General features: G+C 40.8%; 1 protein-coding gene across 1 annotated transcript in view; it reads right to left on the reverse strand.

Moving 5' to 3' along the window:
- SLC25A21 (solute carrier family 25 member 21) overlaps positions 1 to 23,582 on the reverse strand; it is a 257,777-nt gene that overhangs the window by 23,452 nt on the left and 210,743 nt on the right. The window contains exon 4 of the mRNA XM_054400575.1: positions 4,078 to 4,144. Within this exon, the coding sequence (XP_054256550.1) occupies positions 4,078 to 4,144 (67 nt within the window). The remainder of the gene's footprint in view (positions 1 to 4,077; positions 4,145 to 23,582) is intronic.

The following is a 23,582-nucleotide window of genomic DNA, read 5'->3' on the forward strand; positions in this document are numbered from 1 at the left end:
CAATAGCTTCCTAGAGTCATAAAGAAAAGAACTACTTAAGAGCAACTATGCTTTATATCATTTTTAAAAGAAAACAAATCAATAGCAATAAAACTCAATATAAATGTTGCTGGGTATACTACAGTGGCTAGTACACAATTTTGCCAAAACCAGCTACTAGCTGTATCATACAGATTTATATCATGTACATCCACCAAAAAATGCTTTTAAATCTCAGCATAATTTGTATTTGTCTTTACAGTTGTATAAAGTTAATAGTTCTGCACAAAAAAAAAAAAAACCCAAACAACTCAAAATTAATGCATTTAAGACATGACTTTGTGTATATAATAACCAATATTGTCCATCTGGCAAAGATACAGTTTAATTCAAGTTACACAGAAAATAGCCAAAGTACTTACCAGATGTCTCAATAACTCTAAGGTAAAAATATGAGCTTGAAACAAGATGTCTGGGAACACATGAACGATATAAATTTGCCCCAAAGTTCATCTGTTAACCATTGTATTGGCATCATCACTTCTTTCCTCCAAGTTCAAACTAACATAAAGTTACAAACTTTGACTTTTCATCTTCCAGAAATACCAGCTTTCTTTTTAGAAGGGATATAAAGAGAGAGAGAGAGAAAAAAAAAGAAATAGCATGACAGACATGAGAATGTTGTTGACTGAAAGTGGAGCTGTATCTTCAATGTTTAGCTGAATAACTGGGGCTAAGTAACTTCACTTTAGTAGCTTTATTTCTATTTGCAAATATCCACAGCAGATAACAAACATTATTTTAGGAGCATAAGGGAATTTCTTCTTAATACAGATTGCCTTTCTATGTTTTGTGCTTTCTCAGGTCTCAAAGCCATAGGCATGGACATGGTCTTCCTCTAAATCTCACTAGTCAGTTTGACAGTGTACCAGGGGCACTCTGGGGCTTGCTGAAATGAGGAAAACCATTATCATAATAAAAGGTGGAGAGTGAGCCAAAGAGAGCAGTGGTTTTTATGTTGGGGCCATATCCAAAAAAAGATTAGTAGAAATTTGAGACAAGCTGGATTCTCTTCAGGTCAAAGCATTGCTACAAACTACACTTTGGATATTAGAAATTGTGTGGGCACATAACATCTCACATTGAATTCCTGAAGTAGCCAGGTTCTTACAAGGACATTACTGTCCTGCTCTATCCTGTCACTGAACTTTTCTAATGTAGAACATAGCTTAAAGTTCTCCTAGTGTCCTAGGAGTGGCATATAATTGAAAGGAATAGAGTAAAGAATTAAAAGAAATATTTTTATTAAAGAATTTAATTAAATTTAATTACAATTTAATAATTTAATTAAAAACATTTAGCATTTAAACTGGATTCTCATGGTTAAGCCCTCACATACCTCTCTACTATGCCCTGGAATACTGTGTCCAGTTTTGGGTTCCCCAGTTCAAGAAAGACAGAGAACTGCTGGAGAGAATCCAACAGAGAGCCACAGGAATGATTAGGGGACTTGAGCATCTCCCCTATGAAGAGAGACTGAGAGCCCTGGGGCTGTTTAGTCTGGAGAAGAGAAGACTGAGAGGGGATTTTTCATCAATGTCTATAAATATCTGAGGGGTGGGTGTCAAGTGGAGGGGGCCAGGCTCTTTTCGGTGGTTCACAGTAATAAGACAAGGAACAATGAGGAGAAACTTCTTTACAGTGGGGGTGATGCAGCATTGGAAGAGGCTGCCCAGGGGGGTTGTGGAATCTCCTTCTCTGCAGACTTTCCAACCCCACCTGGATGCATTCCTGTGCAGACTACCCTAAGTGATCCTGCTGTGGCAGGGGGGTTGGACCTGATGATCTCTTGAGTTCCCTTCCAACCTCTCATACACTGTGATACTGTGAAATGCCATTAAGGGAGAAGCAACATTTAAGAATCTGTGAGCTTATGATGAGGCTGAGACAATTCAGTCCATTTAGCTGGCAGATGAAAAGGCTACAGGGATCTAATTCCTGTCTTTCACCCTCTAAAGATTATATAGAAGACAAAGTCAGAGGTCCACAACTGTAGCATGAGGGGCAACAGGCAAAAGCTGCAACAGGGGAAACTATATTGGATATAAGGCAAAAAATCACATGGTGAAAGTACTTAATCACTGGAGCAGGAGCACAGAGAGGCTGTGGTCTCCATCTCTGAAGATTTTCAGAACTTGACTAGACTAGGCACCTGAGCAGCCAGATCCAACCATCATGTCAGCCCTGCTTTGAGCAGGAGTCTCACCAGATAGCCTCCAGAGATCCTTCTCAACTTAAATCTATGATTCTATAATTGTATTGAATATCGTGGAGTTTAAGCCAATGTAATCAATTTGAGTAAGAAAAGTGACTCGAGATCTTTGAACGATTCAGGTTGGAAGGAGAGAAATAAAACCTGGGTTTGTATTTTAACTATATATATATTGGAATCCAAAAAGGATGATCTGATTGGCTTTGGCCTATGCCAGATGAAATGAAATGGAAAGACAGAGGAAACATTGCAGTTTGAAGAAAAGGAGTTGTGAAGAATCTTCTAAATATCATCCTCCTCTTCTCCTTTGCTATATCTTTGCTAAAAGATAGAACTTCTGTTTCTTAGTTGTTTTAAATAATTCTGAGATAGGTGACATATGTTGTTTGCATCTAAAATGTCAATGCAAACAAGAAGATGACATTACCAGAACTCCTTCAGGATTCTGTTACAAGGTCACATCCTGTCACTTTATACAAATATTATTCCTCTGTAAAGGAATAGGAATGTGAATGATTAATTGCAGACTAAGGACCAGAATCATATGCGATCTTTTTAGAAAGCAATTAAAAAAAAAAAGAAAAAAAGGAGAAAGAATGGAAAATCAAGACATTCTGTACAATAACTGCACTTAGACACTTCTTATGCAACTATGGGAAACTTCAAAGTTGCAAAGTAAAAGACAAAGAAAGATTTGCTCATAACATAATGAATGCTTTGCTAGATTTAGAACTTCAAGATGAGATGCTTAAATACTGGGTTTTATTTGAAAAGGATGCAGGACTGAAGTGAAAAAAAAAAAAAAGTATCGATGTATTTTGCTTAGAAATGTTACCAAAACAATGCTCTACAAATCAGCATAAGGATAATAAAAGAAAATCAGATCAAAAACTGACAGCAAATACACTTTGATATGGCATCATCTATTTGAAATGTGAGAGAGCTGGAGTCAAATGTTCTTTGCATAACGTACCCCTTATTATGTTCAACTTGTAAAAAAGTGACAGTATAGAGTAGAGTTCTCTTTGGAGTACAAGAAAAATCCAGGCAGAATCATAGAATCAGTCAGGGTTGGAAGGGACCACAAGGATCATCCAGTTCCAACTCCCCTGCCATGGCCAGGGACACCTCACACTACATCAGGCTGGCCAGAGCCTTATCCAGCCTGACCTTAAACACCTCCAGGGATGGGGCCCCAACCACCTCCCTGGACAACCCATTCCAGGCTCTCACCACTCTCATGGTGAAGAACTTCCTTATGTCCAGCCTGAATCTCCCCACTTCCAGCTTTGTTCCAATCCCCCTAGTCCTGTCACTACCTGAGATCCTAAAAAGTCCCTCCCCAGCTTTCTTGTAGGCTCCCTTCAGATACTGGAAGGCCACAATAAGATCACCTCAGAGCCTTCTCTTCTCCAAAACTTCTAACCTACAAGCAAACTGCTTCAAATTACTGAATAAATATTTATTAGGAAGGCTTTCTTTACTGGCTTCTCATGTTAATTTATTAACCAATTCATTTGTTAATTGTGAGACTAAAATGCCACTTCAAGTATTTTATTAATTATATAAATTAATTGTAATTTGTTTTTCAGTGAGACTATACATACAGGTCAAAAATTGCCTGGCATTTAAAAACTTTATCTGATTCCTTTTAATCAAGCACAGTTTTTATTGTGCTATCAACAGGGAAGTTTCCTCCTAGTAAAAATCAGAGTATTACCATGCCAAATAAGTTTATGATTCTAATGTGGGGGAAAAATAAAATGTTTTACAGCTGTTACTGTTCCTACTCATATTTGTAAGAGAGGAAGTATGGTCTTTTTTACCTTCACCGCCCTTTTGGGTGTCTCAGCCAAGATGGGAGGAAATATTCCTTTGTAGAAGCCAAGAAATCTATGAAAGAAAAAAAGAAATCGTATCATTACCATATTGCCAATTCTATTTTCACTTTTGAGAAAAGCCACAAACATTTCAGCATTTCCAAGCATATAGACCAATAAAGATACTCTTTGCTTGCTAGGTAACTAACCTGCTATCAATTCTATTCTGTGCTGGTAAGATAATATAAAAAACATCAGCAATGAATAAGTAAAACTTCAATCTATTTTTCTCTGAGTAGACAAGAAATTGTATTTAAAGAGGAACATCTTTAACAACGAAGAGGAAGTATTATCTAATTGTTTTAATTTTTCTTGACATAGCACTGATAATAAAAACTGAAATCACAGCAGGATCACTTAGGGTAGTCCACACAGGAATGCATCCAGGTGGGTTTTGAAAGCCTGCAGAGAAGGAGATTCCACAACCCCCCTGGGCAGCCTCTTCCAGTGCTCCGTCAGCCTCACTGTAAAGAAGTTTCTCCTCATGTTGAGGTGAAATCTTCTATGTTCAAGTTTGAACCCATTGTTCCTTGTCTCATCACTGTGAACCACCAAAAAGAGCCTGGCCCCCTCCTCCTGACACCCACCCCTCAGATATTTATAGACACTCATCAGATCTCCTCTCAGTCTTCTCTTCTCAAGACTAAGCAGCCCCAGGGCTCTCAGTCTCTCTTCACAGGGGAGATGCTCAGTTCCTCTAATCATCTTCATGGCTCGCTGTTTTATTCTCTCCAGCAGTTCTCTGTCTTTCTTGAACTGGGGAGCCAGTTCAGACTTCAGAAAGTTGCATACAAAAACCTTGATCAGCTGCTAGGCCAAGACATCTTTTAAAGTTTAGTTTTAAATATACCTCAAAATAGACGAAGTTTTTTTTTTTTTTGGCAACTTAGTTTTAACACAGGTTAGCTATTCACAGAGCCACAACACAATGCAAGTATTTCACCTTGGGAAAAAACATTTGGGCAATATCTTGCCACTGAACTTGCTCAGGTGTTTCCTTCTTGCCTGGCTCCAGAAACACCTAAGGAGTTTACAATAGCTGATGACTTCTGGAGCTGGCTTGAAGCCAAAGATTCATCTGTTGCAATGCTTTGCTTTGCATCATCTAAATTCTGTGTGTGTACACATTCATTTATATATAAATAAATATATATATATACACATATATATATATAAACAAGCACATATGACATTTGCAGGATTCCTTGAGCTCTGCTTACAGGGTCAATGTAGGTGTAATGCTGGATCTTTACATGACAGGTAGTTGTCAAAATGCCAAGGTGAGGTAAAAATTAGACATAGTTCTTGACTGGTAGCTCTCCACACTCACCTAGACAGTGAGTTCAAAGAAGCACCTAATGCAATCAGGAGGAAGCTACCTTGCCAGCCAACAAGGGTATATCTTACCACTTATCAATCTTCAGCATTTATACACTTCTTTCAGGACTGGAAGAGGATCTTTCTACAGAAGAAATCACTTTTTGAAGCACAGCATTTGTATCTTTTTAAAATGTTGAAAGGTGGTGATGTTGAAACACGGTGATTTTGAAAGGCTGTGATTCACCTTTCTAAAGCAGCCTATTACTTGGAACATTTTTGTAGGGTGTGAAGGATTATCACATCAAGAGATTCTGCTATAAGTATCCTGTGCACATCAAAGGAAAACAGATTCATATTCCTCATGTGTACGTAAAATGCCACAAGTGCTATACCATTTTCCCCCCTCCCTTCTAACGCTTCCCTAGAGTTTTCTTAGGATGCTCTACGAAAAATAAAATAATTTAGGTTCTATAAGATGCTGCTTATCCTTCCTCTGAAGTAAGCAACTTTTCAATTTCAGTCCATGATAAAAGGAAACTTTGAGCACTTTATACAGGGATGTTTTCATGACAAGACACTGAAATTCTTTGGGTAGAAGATTTCCAAGAGTTCAGCTGAGTCATCGTCAGATGTTTGAATTTCTCCAGTCTCATTTCCCAAATATAAATACACATACACATACCTATACCTGTATCTATCCACTTGGATATGGATATAACTATGGATATAACTATGGGTATAACAATCTAGATATACTTGATCTAGTCTTAGTCTTTAATGGTTAATATATATATATATTCATTCAGAGTATATTCTTGCTGATTCAGCAAGCCATTGAAATGTTGAATGACTTTAAGCATGTGATTCAGAGAGTTTAATGTGAGTTCAAAGTGAAACTGAGGTCCAGGTGGGACCTGGGACAAAAATATAGATCCCTGTAAACACTTTCTTCCTTTCAGCTCAGGCCAAAACACTGTATCTATAGCAGGCATCTTGTTTGGAATTTCTAGTACTCTGGCATGATTTGAACTAGAAAATGAAAAGTGCTGCATTGCTCTACTAACAGGTGTAGCTCTGGCTACAAAAAGTGAGACCCAAACTCAGTTCAGATTTTCTCATCTCAGCAATCCTAAGAGGAAGGCAATCACTTCTAAAGAGTAATTCACCATTCTGCCACAGCTCAGTGTTGAAACATCAGTGATTCAGAGCAGGCTGTCAATTGTTTGAAAATTTTAGAGAAATGGGGAACTAAAAATAGGAAAATATGCTCCTGAATCACAGAAGGGTTGTGGATGAAAGTGACCTCTGGAGATCATCTGGTTCCAACCCCTGCTCAAGCAGGGCCATCTAGAGGCAGTTGCCGAGGACCGTGTCCAGATCTTGAACACCTTCAAGTATGGAGACTCCACAACCTCTTTGAGCCACCTGTGCCAGAAACAGAGAGAGTTTCCCAACGTTCAGATGGACTCCCTTGAGTTTCAGTTTGAGTTCATTGCCTTTGGTTCTCTCTGGGCACCACTGAAAAGAGCCTGGCTTCATCCTCTTTGCACCCTTCCTTCAGGCATTTGTGCACATGGATGAGATTCCCCCCCGAGCCTGCTCTCCTGCAGGCAGAACAGTATCAGCTCTCTCAGCCTCAGTCAGTCTTTCCTCTTATGAAAGATGCTCCACTTCCTTAAACATCTTAGTGGCTCTTTGCTGGACTCTTGGCAGGTTGCCTACATCACTCTTGGACTGGGCAGCTCAGAACAGGATCCAGAACTCCAGGTGTGAGTAGTACTGAGTAGAGGGGAAGGATGTCCTTCCTTGACATGCTGGCAGCACTCCTCCTAATGCAGCCCAGGATACCAGTAGCCCTTTTGGTTTCAGAGTACATTGCTGGCTCATGTTCTACTTGGTGTTCAGAAGGACCCCCAGGTTTCAAGTTAGTTGGACACTGTATAATATTGGTGCATGGAGTTGTTCCTTCCCTGGAGCAGGACTTGACACTTCACCTTGTAGAACTTCGTGAGGTTGCCGTCAGACCATTTCTCCACCATGTCAAAGTCCATCTGAATGGTAGTACAACTTTCTGCTATATCTGCTCTATTAGCTGCTCCTCCTAGCTTTGTATCATCAGCAAACTTTCAGTGGGTGCAATCTGCTGCATCATTCAGATCATTAATGAAGATGTTGAACAGAGTTGGATCCAGTATTGACCACTGCAGTGCATTACTAGTTACTGGCCTCCATCTAGATTTTCCACAGATCCAAGGATCACCATCTTCTGGGCCTGACAGTCAGTTTTCAGTTCCCTGTTTGTTCATTCAGTCCATGAGTATGAGTGTCTAATGGGGGACAGTGCTGAAAGCTTTACTGAAATCTAGGTAGGCAATGCCCACTGCTCTCCCCTCATATACCAAGCCAGTCATTTCATCATAGAAGGTTATCAGGTTACTCAAGCATGACTTCCTCTTTATGACTCCATGATGATTGCTCCCAGTTGTTGCTTTGCCCTTCACATGCCTGGAAATGATTTCCAAGATTGCTTCATCACCTTCCCAGGGATTAAGGTGAGGTTGACAAGCCTTTAGTTCTATGGATTCTCCTCATTGCCGTCTTTGAAGATAGGAGTGACATGTACTTTGTTCAGTTTCCAGGCCCCTCTCCAAGTTGTCATGATCATTTAAAGATAATTGAGAGTGACCTTGCAATGATATCAGCCACCTCCCTCTGCACTTCTGGGTGCATCCTGTCAGGGCTCATGGAATTATAGATGTCAAGTATGCTTCAGTATTCTCTAACTTGATCCTCTTCAACCAAGAGTAAGTCCTTCTTATGCCAGACCTTTCCCTTCTCTCCAGAGCTCTGAATTTCTGAAGGTTGGTCTTGCTACTGAAAACTGAGGCGAAGGTGGCAATTCAGTATTTGAGCCTTTTCCATGTCCTGTGTCACCAGGGCTTTTGCCCCACTCAGGAGCAGCCCTACATTTTCCTTTTTCCCTTTCACCAGTTAGATGGTGCCGTTGAGATCCCTCACCAAGCTCAACTATGGGTGAGCTTTGGCTTTCCTAACCATGTCTCTGCATGCTGAGGCTGTTTCTATCCTCCTCCCACATTATCTCTCTCTGCTTCCACCTTCTGTATATTCCCAGGAGCTCCTTGCTCAATTAAACAGGCATCTTGGCATGTTTGCCTGACTTCCTGCTTGTTGGGATGGACTTCTCTTGAGTGGAGGTGATCCTTGAATGCTATCCAGGTTTCTTGGTCCTGTCTTCCCTCCAGAGCATTATGCCACAGGACTTTTCCAAGCTGATTCCTAAAGAAGCCACAGTCTCCTGAAGGCTAGGACTGTGATTTTGCTTTTTGCCCTGCTCCTTCTTCTCAGGATCCTGAACTCCACCAAGGCTCCTTTCAACCTTTACATTCCCAATGAAGCATTTCTCATTTGTGAGTGTGATGTCCAGATGTGCATCTCTCCTCTTCAGTAGCCTCCTGAATTGCTTATGCTCTGCTGTGTTGTTCCTCCAGGAGATAATTAAGGTGGTTGAAGTCTCTGAGGATCAGGGTTTGTAAACACAGGGCTGCTTCTAGCTGTCTGTAGAGGGCCTCATCTGCTTGTTCTTCCTGGTCAGGCAGTCTATAGTAACACCTACTACAAAGTCACCAGTACTGGGGTTTGCTCATTCATGCTTACCCATAGGCTCTCATCACTCAGCCTCAGGCGTTGCTCCAGGCACTCCAGTTGCTCTCTCCCATAAAGGAGAGACAGCTCCCCTTCCTTGCTTTTCTGGCCTGCCCTTCCTGCAGAGTCTGTATCCCTCCACTGCAGCATTCCAGTCATGCGAGCTATCCACTGCATCTCTGGGATCCCAGCAAAATCCTACCCCTGCGGCTGCACACAGATCTCTGATTCCTTGTGTTTACACCCCACGCTCCGTGCCTCAGTTTGCAGGCACCTCGAAGAGACTTCCTTGCTTGCATGCAAATGCTGGAGGTGATGCCACTTAAGCCCTGCTTTGTGAATTTTCTGCTCTTCATTGTTCACATCACCCCAGGCACTTTGTCAGCCCTGTCTACATAGATCCCTCAAAGCTGCGGTAACTCTCTCCTTCCCTGGTTTAAAGCTGTTTTTACCAGGTCAGTCACCCTGTGGCAAAGATACCTGTGCAAAGATATCACTGTGTCTGTCATGTCAAGCTGACCTGCTTATTGCAGCTCTAAGATCAACACTGAAGATTTTCTGCTGGAGAAACCTCTGCTGTGAACCAGAAGAAGCCACAGAGCTCAGCAACTAATTCATAGCTCTATGAATACCTAAAACTTTAAGGGGTCTGCAATTCATGGCTCTATGAATACCTAAAACTTTAAGGGATCTGTAACTGGGTTTCACTGCTTGAATCCTTTCCTCTGTTGAGGCAAATCTTATCTTGAGGAAAAAAAAAAGACATGAAGGAGTTAAAGCCTATCCCTATGGAACACATTAAGTTTAGAAATGTAAAAACACATGAAAACTTTGAGTATATACAACCATATATGCAATATGTAATTCAGTAAACACAGTAAGAACTAGCTCAGTATTTAATTACGAACTGTGGTTTAGGCTTGTTTTGTTTTTTTTTTTTCTTTCTTCCTCATTTGAAAAAAAAAAAACTCAGGAAAAAAAAAAAGATTAGTAAGCACAGCCAGTGAGATGAAAGAAATAAAAGAAAGCAGGAAGTAGAAGACAATCCCATCTCATCACTGCTTATTGTCAGCTGGGCAATTTTTTTTCCATAAAGTGTAGGGTCTTTTAGAATCTTCTGTTCCTGAAGTAGAGGACAAGCAGCTGCCCCGAGCTCTTCCAAATAATGCTTTACAAATTGTGCCCATTAAAGACACAAGAATTGGAAATCTTTTCAGAATGAACTATTTACTTAGTTTAAAAAAAAACCAAAACCCAACAAAACCAAAACCCACCACCACCACCAAACTATCATGATGGAAAGAAAAGCTTCACTGGCTTTGTCAGTCAGTACATACAATGACCTTATGCTTCTCCTTGGTTGATAACACTAAGCTAGCCTACTTGCACATGTAAATGTTTTAGACTCAGCTAATGAATGATGATGACATTTCACATTTGAAAGATATTATCATCTGGATTCAGGCCTTTCTTCAGAACACTGCTGTTCAGGAGAATTGTGGAACAGCAGCAGCAGCAATCACTGCAGTGTGTGATAGAAGAGAGGCAATGTGACATCATATCCCTAGCTAGAGACACTGGAAAGAACAAGAAAATCTCTAACAGAACACAGCTACATCTTATTTTGTTTTAGCATTAAGGGTCTAAATGAACATCACCATTCAATTGTATTCTGGGCAGCAGCCCAAACTCATCTTTGCAGCAGCTGATTTTGAAACATTACAGTCAATCATATCTTCTCAATTTGTTCTTTCAGGCTTTTGCTGTCCTTCTGGTTTCCATTTCTTCTTTGGAAGCCTTGAGTCATTCACCCTGGCAAAACGACCAACCTAAATCAGTTATTTTCTCCAAATTATACTGAAATTGGGATCTTGCTTAGTTTGTTGTTTTCTTCTCTGTCTTTCACATAATTTTTCCTTTAAGGATCTAATAAAGCTGATTGAAGGCATGAAGACAACATTCCCTTTCTTCTGTTGCTGTCAAATTCAAGTCTCTTACCCACACTGCTTTATAACTGAAACAAAAAAAAAAAACTTCTTAGATCTAATTCTGCTTCCATTACCTCTGTGTTTTCCCAAGTATAAATAAAAGACCTGGGTTTCATGACCACATCATTTACATCAAACAAATGTGTGAGTTTATTCCAAAATGTTTTAGTTGAACAAAGGGAAGAAATGTTGAAGACATACCAGGTAAAAGGGTGGGTGTTTAAAAAAATATTAAAAAAAGGGAAGAAAATACGTCTACATGTAATAAAATGTGTTTAGGCTTTCATTTCTATGTCATGCTATGTAGCATGTTGGGAATTTATTACTAACAGAAAGTGAAACAACTGATAACGGGCAATGTTAATTTAATAAAGCTGTTAGTGTGAAGTAATCTTTGTGTTGGCCTAACCAGAGATTTAAAAGATTATTAATTCCCAGAAGTTCCAGGAAAACTAGCAGAGGCTTAGTGAAGGCTGTCACAAATTAGTACCTACCACTGAGAGACAGGGACTTACAATTTAGCCATTTATTTTCACAGTCTCACAGTATATCAGAGGTTGGAAGGGACCTCGAGAGATCATCAGGTCCAACCCCCCTGCCACAGCAGGATCACTTAGGGTAGTCTGCACAGGAATGCATCCAGGTGGGTTTGGAAAGTCTCCAGAGAAGGAGACTCCACAACCCCCCTGGGCAGCCTGTTCCAGTGCTCTGTCACCCTCACTGTAAAGAAGTTTCTCCTCACGTTGAGGTGAAATCTTCTATGTTCAAGTTTGAACCCATTCTTCCTTGCTTTATCACCATGAACCACCATAAAGAGCCTGGCCCCCTCCACTTGACACCCACCCCTCACATATTTATAGACATTGATCAGATCCCCTCTCAGTCTTCTCCAGACTAAACAGCCCCAGGGCTCTCAGTCTCTCTTCATAGGGGAGATGCTCAAGTCCCCTAATCATCCCTGTGGCTCTCTGTTGGATTCTCTCCAGCGGGTCTCTGTCTCTCTTGAACTGGGGAGCCCAAAACTGGACACAGTATTCCAGGTGTGATCTCACCAGGGCAGAGTAGAACGGTAGAAGAGAGAGCATCAGGCCCTAGCCAGTTCACTTGTAGTTCACCCTCAATTGCAGTGTCTACAACCACTTGCCCATCTGAAGAGGTATGCTAGAGAGAATCACAGAATCACAGAATTGCCAGGGTTGGAAGGGAACTCAAAGACCATCCAGTTCCAACCCCCCCTACCATGGGCAGGGACACCTCAAACTAGATCAGGTAGCTCAGATCCCCACCCAGCCTGGCTTTGAAAACTTCCAGCTATGTAGCTTCCACCACCTCCCTGAGCTGGGTGTCATTTAGGGATAATAAGCACAAAGTTAGCCATACTTGAAAAAATATTATAGCTTGGATACATTCACAGAAAATCGGTCTTGCACACTCTGATGCTCTACAACCCTCCCCCAACTCCCTTTTTTTTTCTTGTGAAGTATGTCATGCATATTACCCTACTGCAAATGTTAAACACATGTCCCTACAGGAACTTCATATAAAGCTATCAATGACACACTTAGCCTAGCTGGCTTCTGAATTTCTATTATGCCAATATCTTTCTTTATCTGTTCTGTGGTTATTATGCAGACATCTGCCATTTTAGACACCACCACTAAATACTAGATACTTATTTTCATAACATATTTAATTTCTTCCACTAAAGTTTTCATTTTAATATGAGAATTAAGGAAAAAAACATTTGTTTTTTCACAAGTAAATGTAATACAAAATGATGTGTTACCATGTATCTGTAGTAACTTAGGTGTATCCTTGAGTACTGTGTGCAGTTCTGGGCCACTCACTTCAGGAAGGATATGGAGGTGCTGGAGAGGGTACAGAGGAGACTGGTGAGGGGGCTGGAGGGAAAGTCTGAAGGAGCTGGGGTTGTTCAGCCTGGAGAAGAGGAGACTTAGAGGGGACCTTATCACTATCTGCAACTACCTAAAAGGAAGTTGTAGTCAGGTGGGGGTTAGGCTCTTCTCCCAGGCAACTTGGGACAGAACAAGAGGGCATAGAATCATAGAATCAAGAAGGCTGGAAGAGACCTCAAAGATCATCGAGTCCAACCTGTCACCCTACACCTCATGACTATCTAAACCCATGGCACCAGTGCCACGTCCAATCCCCTCTTGAACACTTCCAGGGATGGTGACTCCACCACCTCCCTGGGCAGCACATTCCAATGGCCAACCACTCTCTCTGTGAAGAACTTTCTCCTCACCTCCAGCCTAAACCTCCCCTGGCACAGCTTGAGACCGTGTCCTCTTGTTCTGGTGCTGGTTGCCTGGGAGAAGAGACCAACCCCCTCCTGGCTACAACCTCCCTTCAGGTAGTTGTAGACAGCAATGAGGTAGCCTCTGAGCCTCCTCATGGTATGTAGCTGCACCAGGGGAGGTTAGGTTAGATATTAGGAAGCACTTCCTCACAGAAAGGCTGATTAGGCACTGGAATGGACTGCCCAGGGAGGTGATGGAGTCACCATCACTGGAAGTCTTTAAGAAAAGATTGGATGTGGCACATGGTAGCATGGTTTAGCTGATGTGGTGGTGGTAGATCATAGGCTGGACTTGATGATCCCAGAGGTCTTTTCCAGACTCAATAATTCTGTGATCATATCCTAAAAGAAGACCAAGTGCCCAGCTGTAAGCATACTAGAAGCATACCAATTCATGAAAGAATTCCCTCAAATAAGTTAAGACAACAAGGAGTATGAAAAGAGACTGGTTAAAAAGGAAGAGATTGTCAGTGAGATGTATTAAGATACTTCAGCAAAGAAAAAAAAAAAAAGAAAAAAAGAGCCAAACAGTGGAGGAGCTGGCTCAGAAACAATCAGACTGGCCAAGAAATGGATTAATAATCAGCATCAATTTACCTCACTTATTCAAAATGACAGTCATCACCATATTTACTGCATGTGGGTCAGATTATGAAGTTATTACGATTCATCAACCATGTGACTTTGTTATTCTTATGGAGAAATGCCCTTCTTCCATGAGTTTTAATCACCTCTCAATCTCTTGGTCCAAATCCTTGCTGATTTTTAGCTTTCTAGGCTGTACTCTGAGCTTATATGAGTTATATGACACAGCTAACTATAAATCCCTCAAGATGAAACCTTCTCCTGCCTTTCTTATGTCTATGGCAGCAAAAAGTGAGAGTAAAAAAGGAATCTTTGCTAAAATTTGTTTCTATTCAAATGAGAGTCTAGTCCTCTCTTATGCTATATGTTTCTTGCATGCTTTCTGTGTTTTGCTAAACTCAAGCACCTAAAAATAATAAAACACAGAATCATAGAATTCTATGATTCCATGATTCTGTGTTTTGCTAAACTCAAGAACCTTAGAAAAAAAATATAGGAAGGTGAAGGTGCTGCAGCAGTTCTCTGTCTGTGAAAAAAAAATAACGTCTTGTTCTGGCTTATTTTTCCCCAGGGATGATTATGAATTAATTAGTTAAGTGGTACATTGCTACCATGTTCCTCTTGAGTAATATATTAATGTGTATTACATTAAATTGGAATTTAAAAAGGTAGAGATATCCTCACATCTCATCCACTTACTCTGCAAATGCCAGGGGCCTGTGAAGCTGAGCTGACAGCTTCTGCTGAGGGACAAACTGGCCTGCCTGGGAGGGAAGATGTCACCTGCTGGTGGTCAGAAATGCAAGACCCTGCCAGCTGCAGCACACACTGCTCACTCCCACTGCTGCCAGCCCAGCCTCGCTCTGCCGGGCTCCTTGCCACCTTTGCCTGTTCATTCTTAACACTTAAAGTCTGGCCCCCATCACCATGGAATGAAATATCAGTGTTGCCCACGCTTCTGAGAAGCCTTAAGCTGCTCTCTTTGATGCAATTCCTGCTGAAATCAGTGCAAATGGCAGCGTTATTATCACTGGCAGCTGGTCTGGGCTCTTACAAAATTGCCTGCATGTAATCACTAGCTGGGCTGCAGAATGGGTCTACATGTCTCATTTCTTACAACTGACAGCACTTTCTTCCCCCAAAGACTTTCCCTGTAGCTGCCCCTTTGTTTGCAATAGGAACAAGCTACAGACATGCCAAAACAGCTTTGCCTAGAGCTTCTGAAACAGAAAAATTCTTCATTGCATTTTCGATTGTCAGAACTGGCAGAACGCTTCATTTGTTCAGTAGGAGTTTTAGTTGTTCAAACACTGGAAGAGAATTTATGGGCTTTCCTCCCCCCTGCTTTTGCTAACAGTACTGCCATAACTGGTACAACAGGAAGCAGTCACTTTTAAAGTAGCTCCACACCTATGTCTATTGAAACTAAAGAATGCAAGAAAAGGATTCGTTTTGAGTTTTGCTACCTGAGGAAAAAAAAATAGACTTTTGTAGCTGTGTGCTTGGAAATCTGATTCTGACATGAAAAAAACTCACCAAACAGACACCTCAGTTAGCCTCACAGGGAGGATAACTAGCTGTGTTTTCTGGAAAAAAACACTGACAGCACTTCTCTGTGTTAAACTGATGCTGTGATTAATGAAAGGGAAAATAACGAAATGAGCATAATTCCTGTGCTTGTCCTGGGAGTGTATCCACCTCAGATTGGTTGTGACTTCTTAAAACTACAACACTGAGTTGTTTTAATACCACCAGAAAAAAACCATGTGGCTCAGGAAGGAAATTTTTGATTGCAAGTTAATGTTAGCTTTCATTGGAATAAGTTATACTCTTCAACATCCACATGCATAATCCCCAGGGAGTTAAATGACTACATGTATTCTTTCCCATCTGCTAGTTGAACATGAGATTCAAGGGGCTTCCAGTGTCATTAGACAGATTAGGGACTCTCCCAAGAGGACTCTAGGTTCATGATACAGTGCATAACATACAAGATTTAGAAGACCAGCTTTCAGAGATAATTTTGTGCTTGTATGGGTTTTTTCACCTGCAATTATTTGTCCTTGTAATTTAGGTCACTTAGACGTTTCTAATTCACAGATGCAATCAGGGATGTAGATGCTTAAACTGAACTGAACTGCAGGCAACCATAACTGCAGGTGCAAAACGTTGTCTGCAATAATTTGAATTCATAAACACATTAATCTTCCAAAGCCTAAAGTAAATCTAGGCCAGCAGTGGTTTTCTAGTGTTTTTAACAAACTAAAAAATGTACATATTTTCCCTGCACTTTTGAACATTAAAAAGAATAGGGTAGCATGAAAAATAAACAAACTTGCACATGCTAATTAATTTGATTCCATCTTTTAGCACCTCAACCTTTGGGATATATTTCTTACTCCCTTTACAGTGCTTCCTAGTAGGAAATCATGAGAGATTCATGATTTTATACCAGTGAGACTGTGGATAGTTGCACCAGTAGAGAGCAACAGGCTTATATGTTGTATGAGGAAAGGCTGAGGGAGGTGGGGTTGTTCAGCCTGGAGAAGAGGAGACTTAGAGGGGACCTTATCACTCTCTACAACTACCTAAAAGGAAGTTGTAGTCAGGTGGGGGTCAGGCTCTTCTCCCAGGCAACTAGTGACAGGACAAGAGGGCATGGTATGAAGCTGCACCAGGGGAGGTTTAGGTTAGATATTAGGAAGCACTGCCTCACAGAAAGGCTGATTAGGCACTGGGATGGACTGCCCAGGGAGGTGGTGGAGTCACCATCACTGTAGGTCTTTAAGAAAAGATTGGATGTGGCACTTGGTGGCATGGTTTAGCTGATGTCGTGGTGTTAGGTCATAGGCTGGACTTGTTGATCTCAGAGGTCTTTTCTAGCCTCAATAATTCTGTGACATGCACAGAAATCAAAGCATGGTTCATTGGTAGCACCACTTAGGTAGTGAATGGCACCATCACTTGAATTTCCATCTGGCAGACAGCTGTGGTACCTGGATGTACCATGGGAGTGAATGTTATTACACAGATGTGTGAGGAAACCCACAGGAACAGCAACCACCTGCCTAAAGACTGACAAAACACCTGTGTGTGTGTGTGACTGAAACTGCGTTCTGTCTTGAGTCTTTGTTCACCCAGAGTTAATCAGCAAGCAGCATCAGAACCAGAGGACACAGTTGTGGCAGTTTAGGCTGGGTGCCCCCTGCCACTGCTGCATGAGATACACCTCTGGTGTCCTGGGTGCCCACCCACAGGGGTGAACACAGGAAATGGCGTATTTCTACCCATAAATCCTGCGCCCTATAAGGCCATCTGCAGAGTCATTCTCTTCCTCTTTCTTCCCTCTCTCCTCCCCTGGGAGATGTCCTCTCTTATCAGGTAATGCCGGGGGAGTATCCTCAAGGCCTCTTAGGCCTGTCTAGGCCTAATGCCAGGAGGAGAATGGAGGGGGGGGGGCAGTCTCAGACCTGGCCAGCCTGAGACTTGCCTAGCAGCGGGAGGGGGAAGAAAGAGCCCTGGGGGGTTTGGGTTTACCTTCAGGTGGGAAGAAGGGAAGGATTGGGAAGCCTTTGGGAACTCTGTGAGGGGTTCTGTACGCTTTGGGATACTCTTTGTCACTATGCTTTGTAGTTTGTAGTTTTTGTAGCTTCACCAATTGCTTTTCCATTTAAACTTTCCATCACTCTCCAATCCATTTGTGCGAGTCTCATTCTTTTGTCCCTTTCGGGGCAAGAGAGGATCTGTCTGGCCCGAAAGCAGCACAACAGTCTCAAGCTGTGCCAGGGGAGGTTTAGGTTGGATGTGAGGAAGAAATTCTTCACAAAAAGAGAGGTTGGCTGTTGGAATGTGCTGCTCAGGGAGGTGGTGGAGTCACCATCCCTGGAGGTGTTTAGAATCATAGAATCAGTCAGGGTTGGAAGGGACCACAAGGATCATCCAGTTCCAACCCCCCTGCCATGGGCAGGGACACCTCACACTACATCAGGCTGGCCAGAGACTCATCCAGCCTGGCTGCAAACACCTCCAGGGATGGGGCCTCAACCACCTCCCTGGACAACTCATTCCAGGCTCTCACCACTCTCATGGGGAAGAACTTCTTCCTCATGTCCAGCCTGAATCTCCCCACTTCCAGCTTTATTCCATTCCCCCTGGTCCTATCACTACCTGATAGCCTAAAAAGTCCCTCCCCAGCTTTCTTGTAGCCCCCTTCAGATACTGAAAAGCCACAATAAGGTCACCTCAGAGCCTTCTCTTCTCCAGACTGAACAGCCCCAACTCTTTCAGTCTGTCCTCACAGGAGAGGTGCTCCAGCCCTCTGATCATCCTGGTGGCCCTTCTCTGGACACATTCCAGCATGTCCATATCCTTCTTGTAATAGGGGCAAAAATAAGCCTGGATGAGGCACTCAGTATCATGGGTTAGTTGATTGGATGGTGTTGGGTTATAGGTCGGACTTGATGATCTTGAAGATCTTTTCCAGCCTGGTTAATTCTGTGATTATATTGAGAGGGGGCCTCTATGAACTTCCTGAAGTTCAACAAGGTTAAGTGCAAGGTCTTGCACATGGGTTGGGTGGAGAATGGATTGAGAGCAGCTCTGAGGAGAAGAACTTGGGGTGTTGGTTGAGGAGAAGCTTAACATGACCTGGCAATGTGTGTCTGCAGCCCAGAAGGCCAACTGCATCCTGTGCTGCAACCAGCAGGTTGAGGAAGACGATTCTTCCCTTCTGCTCTGCTCTCCTGAGACTTCACCTGGAGTGGCTCTGCATTTAGCTCTGAGGTCCCCCAAATAAGGACCATGGATATTCTGGGGAAGTCCAGAGGAGAGCCACAAATATGATAAAAGAGCTGGAGCCCCTCGCTATGAAGACAGGCTGAGAGATTTGGGGTTGTTCAATCTAGAGAAGAGAAGGCTCTGGGAAGACCTTACAGCATCCTTTCAGTACCTAAAGGGGACCTAAAAGACAGTTGATGTGGGAATTTTTTTACAAGGGCATGTAGTGATAGGACAAGGGGTAATGGCTTTAAACTGAAAGAGGGTAGATTTAGATTTGATGTAAGGAAGAAGTTCTTCACTGTGAGAGTGGTGAGGCACTGGAACAGATTGCCCAGGAAAGCTGTGGATGTCTCATCCCTGGAAGTGTTCAAGGCCATGTTGGATGGGGTCATGAGAAACCTGGTCCAGTAGGGTCTATAGAAGGGTGTTGGAACTAGATGATTATAGAATCATAGATTGGTAGGGGTTGGAAAGGACATCTGAAGATGATTGAGTCCAACCCCCCCCTGACCAAGCAGGATCACCTAGGGCAGGTCACACAGGAACACATCCAGACAGGTCTTGAAAGCACCTAGAGAAGAAGACTCCACAACCTCTCAGTGCAGCCTTTTGCAGTACTCCCTCAACCTTATAGTAAAGTTTTTCCTCATGTGGAGGTGGAACTTCCTGTGTTCTGGTTTGTATCTGTTATCCCTTGTCCTATCACAGGACATCCCTGAAGAGAGACCAGCACCACCTGCTTGACACCTACCCTTCAGATATTTGTAAACATTAGTAAAGATCTCCTCTCAGCCTTCTCTTTTCCAGACTCAACATCTCCAAGTCTCTCAGCCTGTCCTCATAAGACAGATGCTCCAGTCCCATAATCATCCTTGTAGCCCTCCATTGGACACTCTTTAGTATATCCCTGTTCCTCTCAAACTGGTGAGCCTAGAACTGGACACAGATGTGGTCCTACCAGTGCAGAGCTGAGGGAGAGGAGAACCTCCCTTCACCTGCTGGCCACACCCTTCTTAATACACCCCAGGATAATACCATTGGCCTCCTTGGCCACAAGGGCACATTGCTGTCCAATGGTCCACCAGGATCTTCAAGGTTCCTTCCAACCCAAAACATTCGATGATTGTATAAGGGAAAGTATTAACAGAATTTTTCATTAAGGAATTTATTATAAAGAGTTTTATGTACTTGAGGCCAAGAAAATTATTCCTAAAAGAAGATAAAAAAAGAAAAAGAAAAAGAATCTCTTACAGAGAAACAATGCCACACACATCTCCTCCACATCTGGAGTGCCATCAGGCAGTGCCAGTGTGATAAAGGTGGAGGTGTGAAACTGAACTCCAGCCCTTCGTTCCATCCTAGGTTACACTGCTTAAGAAAACTGTCAGGTGATGATCTGAGTCATACACTGACTCTCATGGATGCTGGAATGATGCCCAAAAGGATACCTCCTATTCTTCACACATATGCCATAAAAATACCACATGAGCTAATCCATTTTTCTCATTGTTACTTCAGCCTGAGAACAAATAGACTTCACAGTTAACACAAACACAATTATTTTTATTTTTTAAAAATCACAGTATAATTCAAACACGAAAACTCCCTTTTCAGGCAATATGCAGCAATACTTCCAAACAGATTCTACCTTCAGTTCTATGAAACTCCCACACTATGATGACATTTCTCTTGTCCTTCCCACACAGTTTATAAAATAAGCACTATGATACCATGTAATTACTTGGGAGAGGTGACTAACCTCCACTTTGAGTTTCTCAAAGAGAGGACAGGCAAGGGAGATTTAAATGAATGCTTACCAAAGATTTATCAAAGGATTCCTACCAAACTTGGCTGTTAAATAGTTGTTAGATTTTTCAAGGATTTACCATACATAAATACAGATCAACAGGCAAGCCAAATGCTTGAAAGGAAGAATCATGTAGAAGTCACTGCCCTAATTATTATTATCATTCCTTAGTATTCACTGATCTGCTTTTGTTTCATGTAGCCATGCCCTACCTGCCAAACAGTCTCCTCAACTGCACAGACATCTGTAAAGAACCCTGACAGATTGTTTTTAAGAAAGCAATGGAATCTGTGTCTCAGTGATGTGGCAGATTCTATTGGATTATTTATTAAAAAAAACAAAACAAAACATCATCTTGCAATGAGTTTTTTGAGCAGCAAACCTGCCTCAGCAGGTTTAACCTGAACATCTTTTTTTGAAATGTGTTCTTTTTCTCATTGTACTTTTTTGATCCAGCACCCTTCTTGACTTGAATTCTTCTGCAGAAAAGAAATTTTGCCACTTCAACACTGAATAAACAAAACAAATGAACTCTCTCTCCCAAGTTACTCTTAAAAGCATGCAGAGTGTTGTCCTCCACAGGTGAACAAAGTGTTTCATGCAGCAATTTGAGTAAATGCAATACAAGCTATTTTACAGCAGACAGGATGATTTTTTAGAGCCAAACCTTCCTGCATTTTATGACTTATAATACTAATACCTTTATAACTATCAATATCTCAAAAATAAATTCAATTTGGGAAAAATTTGCTTTTCTTCCAGATCTCTCATTTTCTCTGAATTTGCAAAAGGGAAGGCTTTTTTTTTTTTCTTGCATAGCTCACAAACATGTCATGAGACTTGCTTAGTAGTCAGCTATGAGCACTTAGAACTGATCCAGATTAATTGGAGCTTATCATTGCACCTCTGCAGTGGTGTAATTTGCCATGATCTCACACTCTGCAAGCACAACTGCAATTTGCAACCACACTGCTTCCTTGTTCATATCATCAGAGAGCATTACAAAAGTCAGTGAAAACAACATTTCACTAGGCATGACTAAATGATTACCTGATACTCTGCAGAGCTGATTTAGAGACCTCACTATACTCCTCAGACAGTACCACCAGCGAGGATGTAAGAAGATATTTACATTGTTTTATCTAGGGTAACAAGCAGTCAGAACTGCAGTTTCCTTACAAACTTGAGCCTATCAAACTGCTGTGGAAGGCAAGAAAGTCTGTGCTGCAAGCAGATTTGCAAGCCAAGGATGGGCTGAGAGTTCCAGGTGCAATGGTTTCTGCTGTAATTGTAGCTGGCCTTGAAGGAACAGGTGGTAAAGTTGTTTGGAGCACTGGCCATCCACAGGCAAAGGGCTAACAAAAGGCATCCAGTGTTATCAGCACTGATACACAATGTAGTAGAGTCTTCTACAGGTTCTGTTTTGCTGTTAGCTAAAAAAGCTAAAAAGCTCACAAGCTTGAGCTTTTCACAAGGAAAGCAGTGAGCTTTGAATGAATTGTGTGTCTGCAGTACAAGAAAGAACTACACAACTTACAATTTTTTACTATAACTATGTAAAACTAACAATACAATGAAGAAAGAAAAAGAAAAGAAAAGAAAAGAAAAGAAAGAGAAAAGAAAGAGAAAAGAAAGAGAAAAGAGAAAAGAAAAGGAAAGAGAAAAGAAAGAGAAAAGAAAGAGAAAAGAAAGAGAAAAGAGAAAAGAAAAGGAAAGAGAAAAGAAAGAGAAAAGAAAGAGAAAAGAAAGAGAAAAGAGAAAAGAAAAGAAAAGAAAGAGAAGAGAAAGAGAAAAGAGAAAAGAAAAGAAAAGAAAGAAAAGAGAAAAGAAAAGAAAGAGAAAAGAAAGAGAAAAGAGAAAAGAAAAGAAAGAGAAAAGAAAGAGAAAAAGAGAAAAGAAAAGAAAAGAAAGAGAAAAGAGAAAAGAAAAGAAAGAGAAAAGAAAGAGAAAAAAGAAAGAAAAGAGAAAAAGAGAAAAGAAAAGAGAAAAAAGAAAGAAAAGAGAAAAAGAGAAAAGAAAAGAGAAAAAAGAAAGAAAAGAGAAAAAGAGAAAAGAAAAGAGAAAAGAAAGAGAAAAAGAGAAAAGAAAAGAGAAAAGAAAGAGAAAAAAGAAAAGAGAAAAGAAAGAGAAAAAAGAAAGAAAAGAGAAAAAGAGAAAAGAAAAGAGAAAAGAAAGAGAAAAAAAGAAAAGAGAAAAGAAAGAGAAAAAAGAAAGAAAAGAGAAAAAGAGAAAAGAAAAGAGAAAAGAAAGAGAAAAAAGAAAAGAGAAAAGAAAGAGAAAAAAGAAAGAAAAGAGAAAAAGAGAAAAGAAAAGATAAAAGAAAGAGAAAAAAGAAAAGAGAAAAGAAAGAGAAAAAAGAAAGACAAGTGAAAAAGAGAAAAGTGAAGAGGAAAGAAAGAGAAAAAAGAAAAGAGAAAAGAAAGAGAAAAAAGAAAGAAAAGAGAAAAAAGAGAAAAGAAAAGAGAAAAGAAAGAGAAAAAAGAAAAGAGAAAAGAAAGAGAAAAAAGAAAGAAAAGAGAAAAAGAGAAAAGAAAAGAGAAAAGAAAGAGGAAAAAAGAAAAGAGAAAAGAAAGAGAAAAAAGAAAGAAAAGAGAAAAAGAGAAAAGAAAAGAGAAAAGAAAGAGAAAAAAGAAAAGAGAAAAGAAAGAGAAAAAAGAAAGAAAAGAGAAAAAGAGAAAAGAAAAGAGAAAAGAAAGAGAAAGAAAGAGAAAAAGAGAAAAGAAAAGAGAAAAGAAAGAGAAAAAAGAAAGAAAAGAGAAAAAGAGAAAAGAAAAGAGAAAAGAAAGAGAAAAAGAGAAAAGAAAAGAGAAAAGAAAGAGAAAAAAGAAAGAAAAGAGAAAAAGAGAAAAGAAAAGAGAAAAGAAAGAGAAAAAAGAAAGAAAAGAGAAAAAGAGAAAAGAAAAGAGAAAAGAAAGAGAAAAAGAGAAAAGAAAAGAGAAAAGAAAGAGAAAAAAGAAGAAAAGAAAAGAGAAAAAGAAAGAAAAAGAAA

Source organism: Indicator indicator, chromosome 4, assembly GCF_027791375.1.
Source record: "Indicator indicator isolate 239-I01 chromosome 4, UM_Iind_1.1, whole genome shotgun sequence".
NCBI lineage: Eukaryota > Metazoa > Chordata > Aves > Piciformes > Indicatoridae > Indicator > Indicator indicator.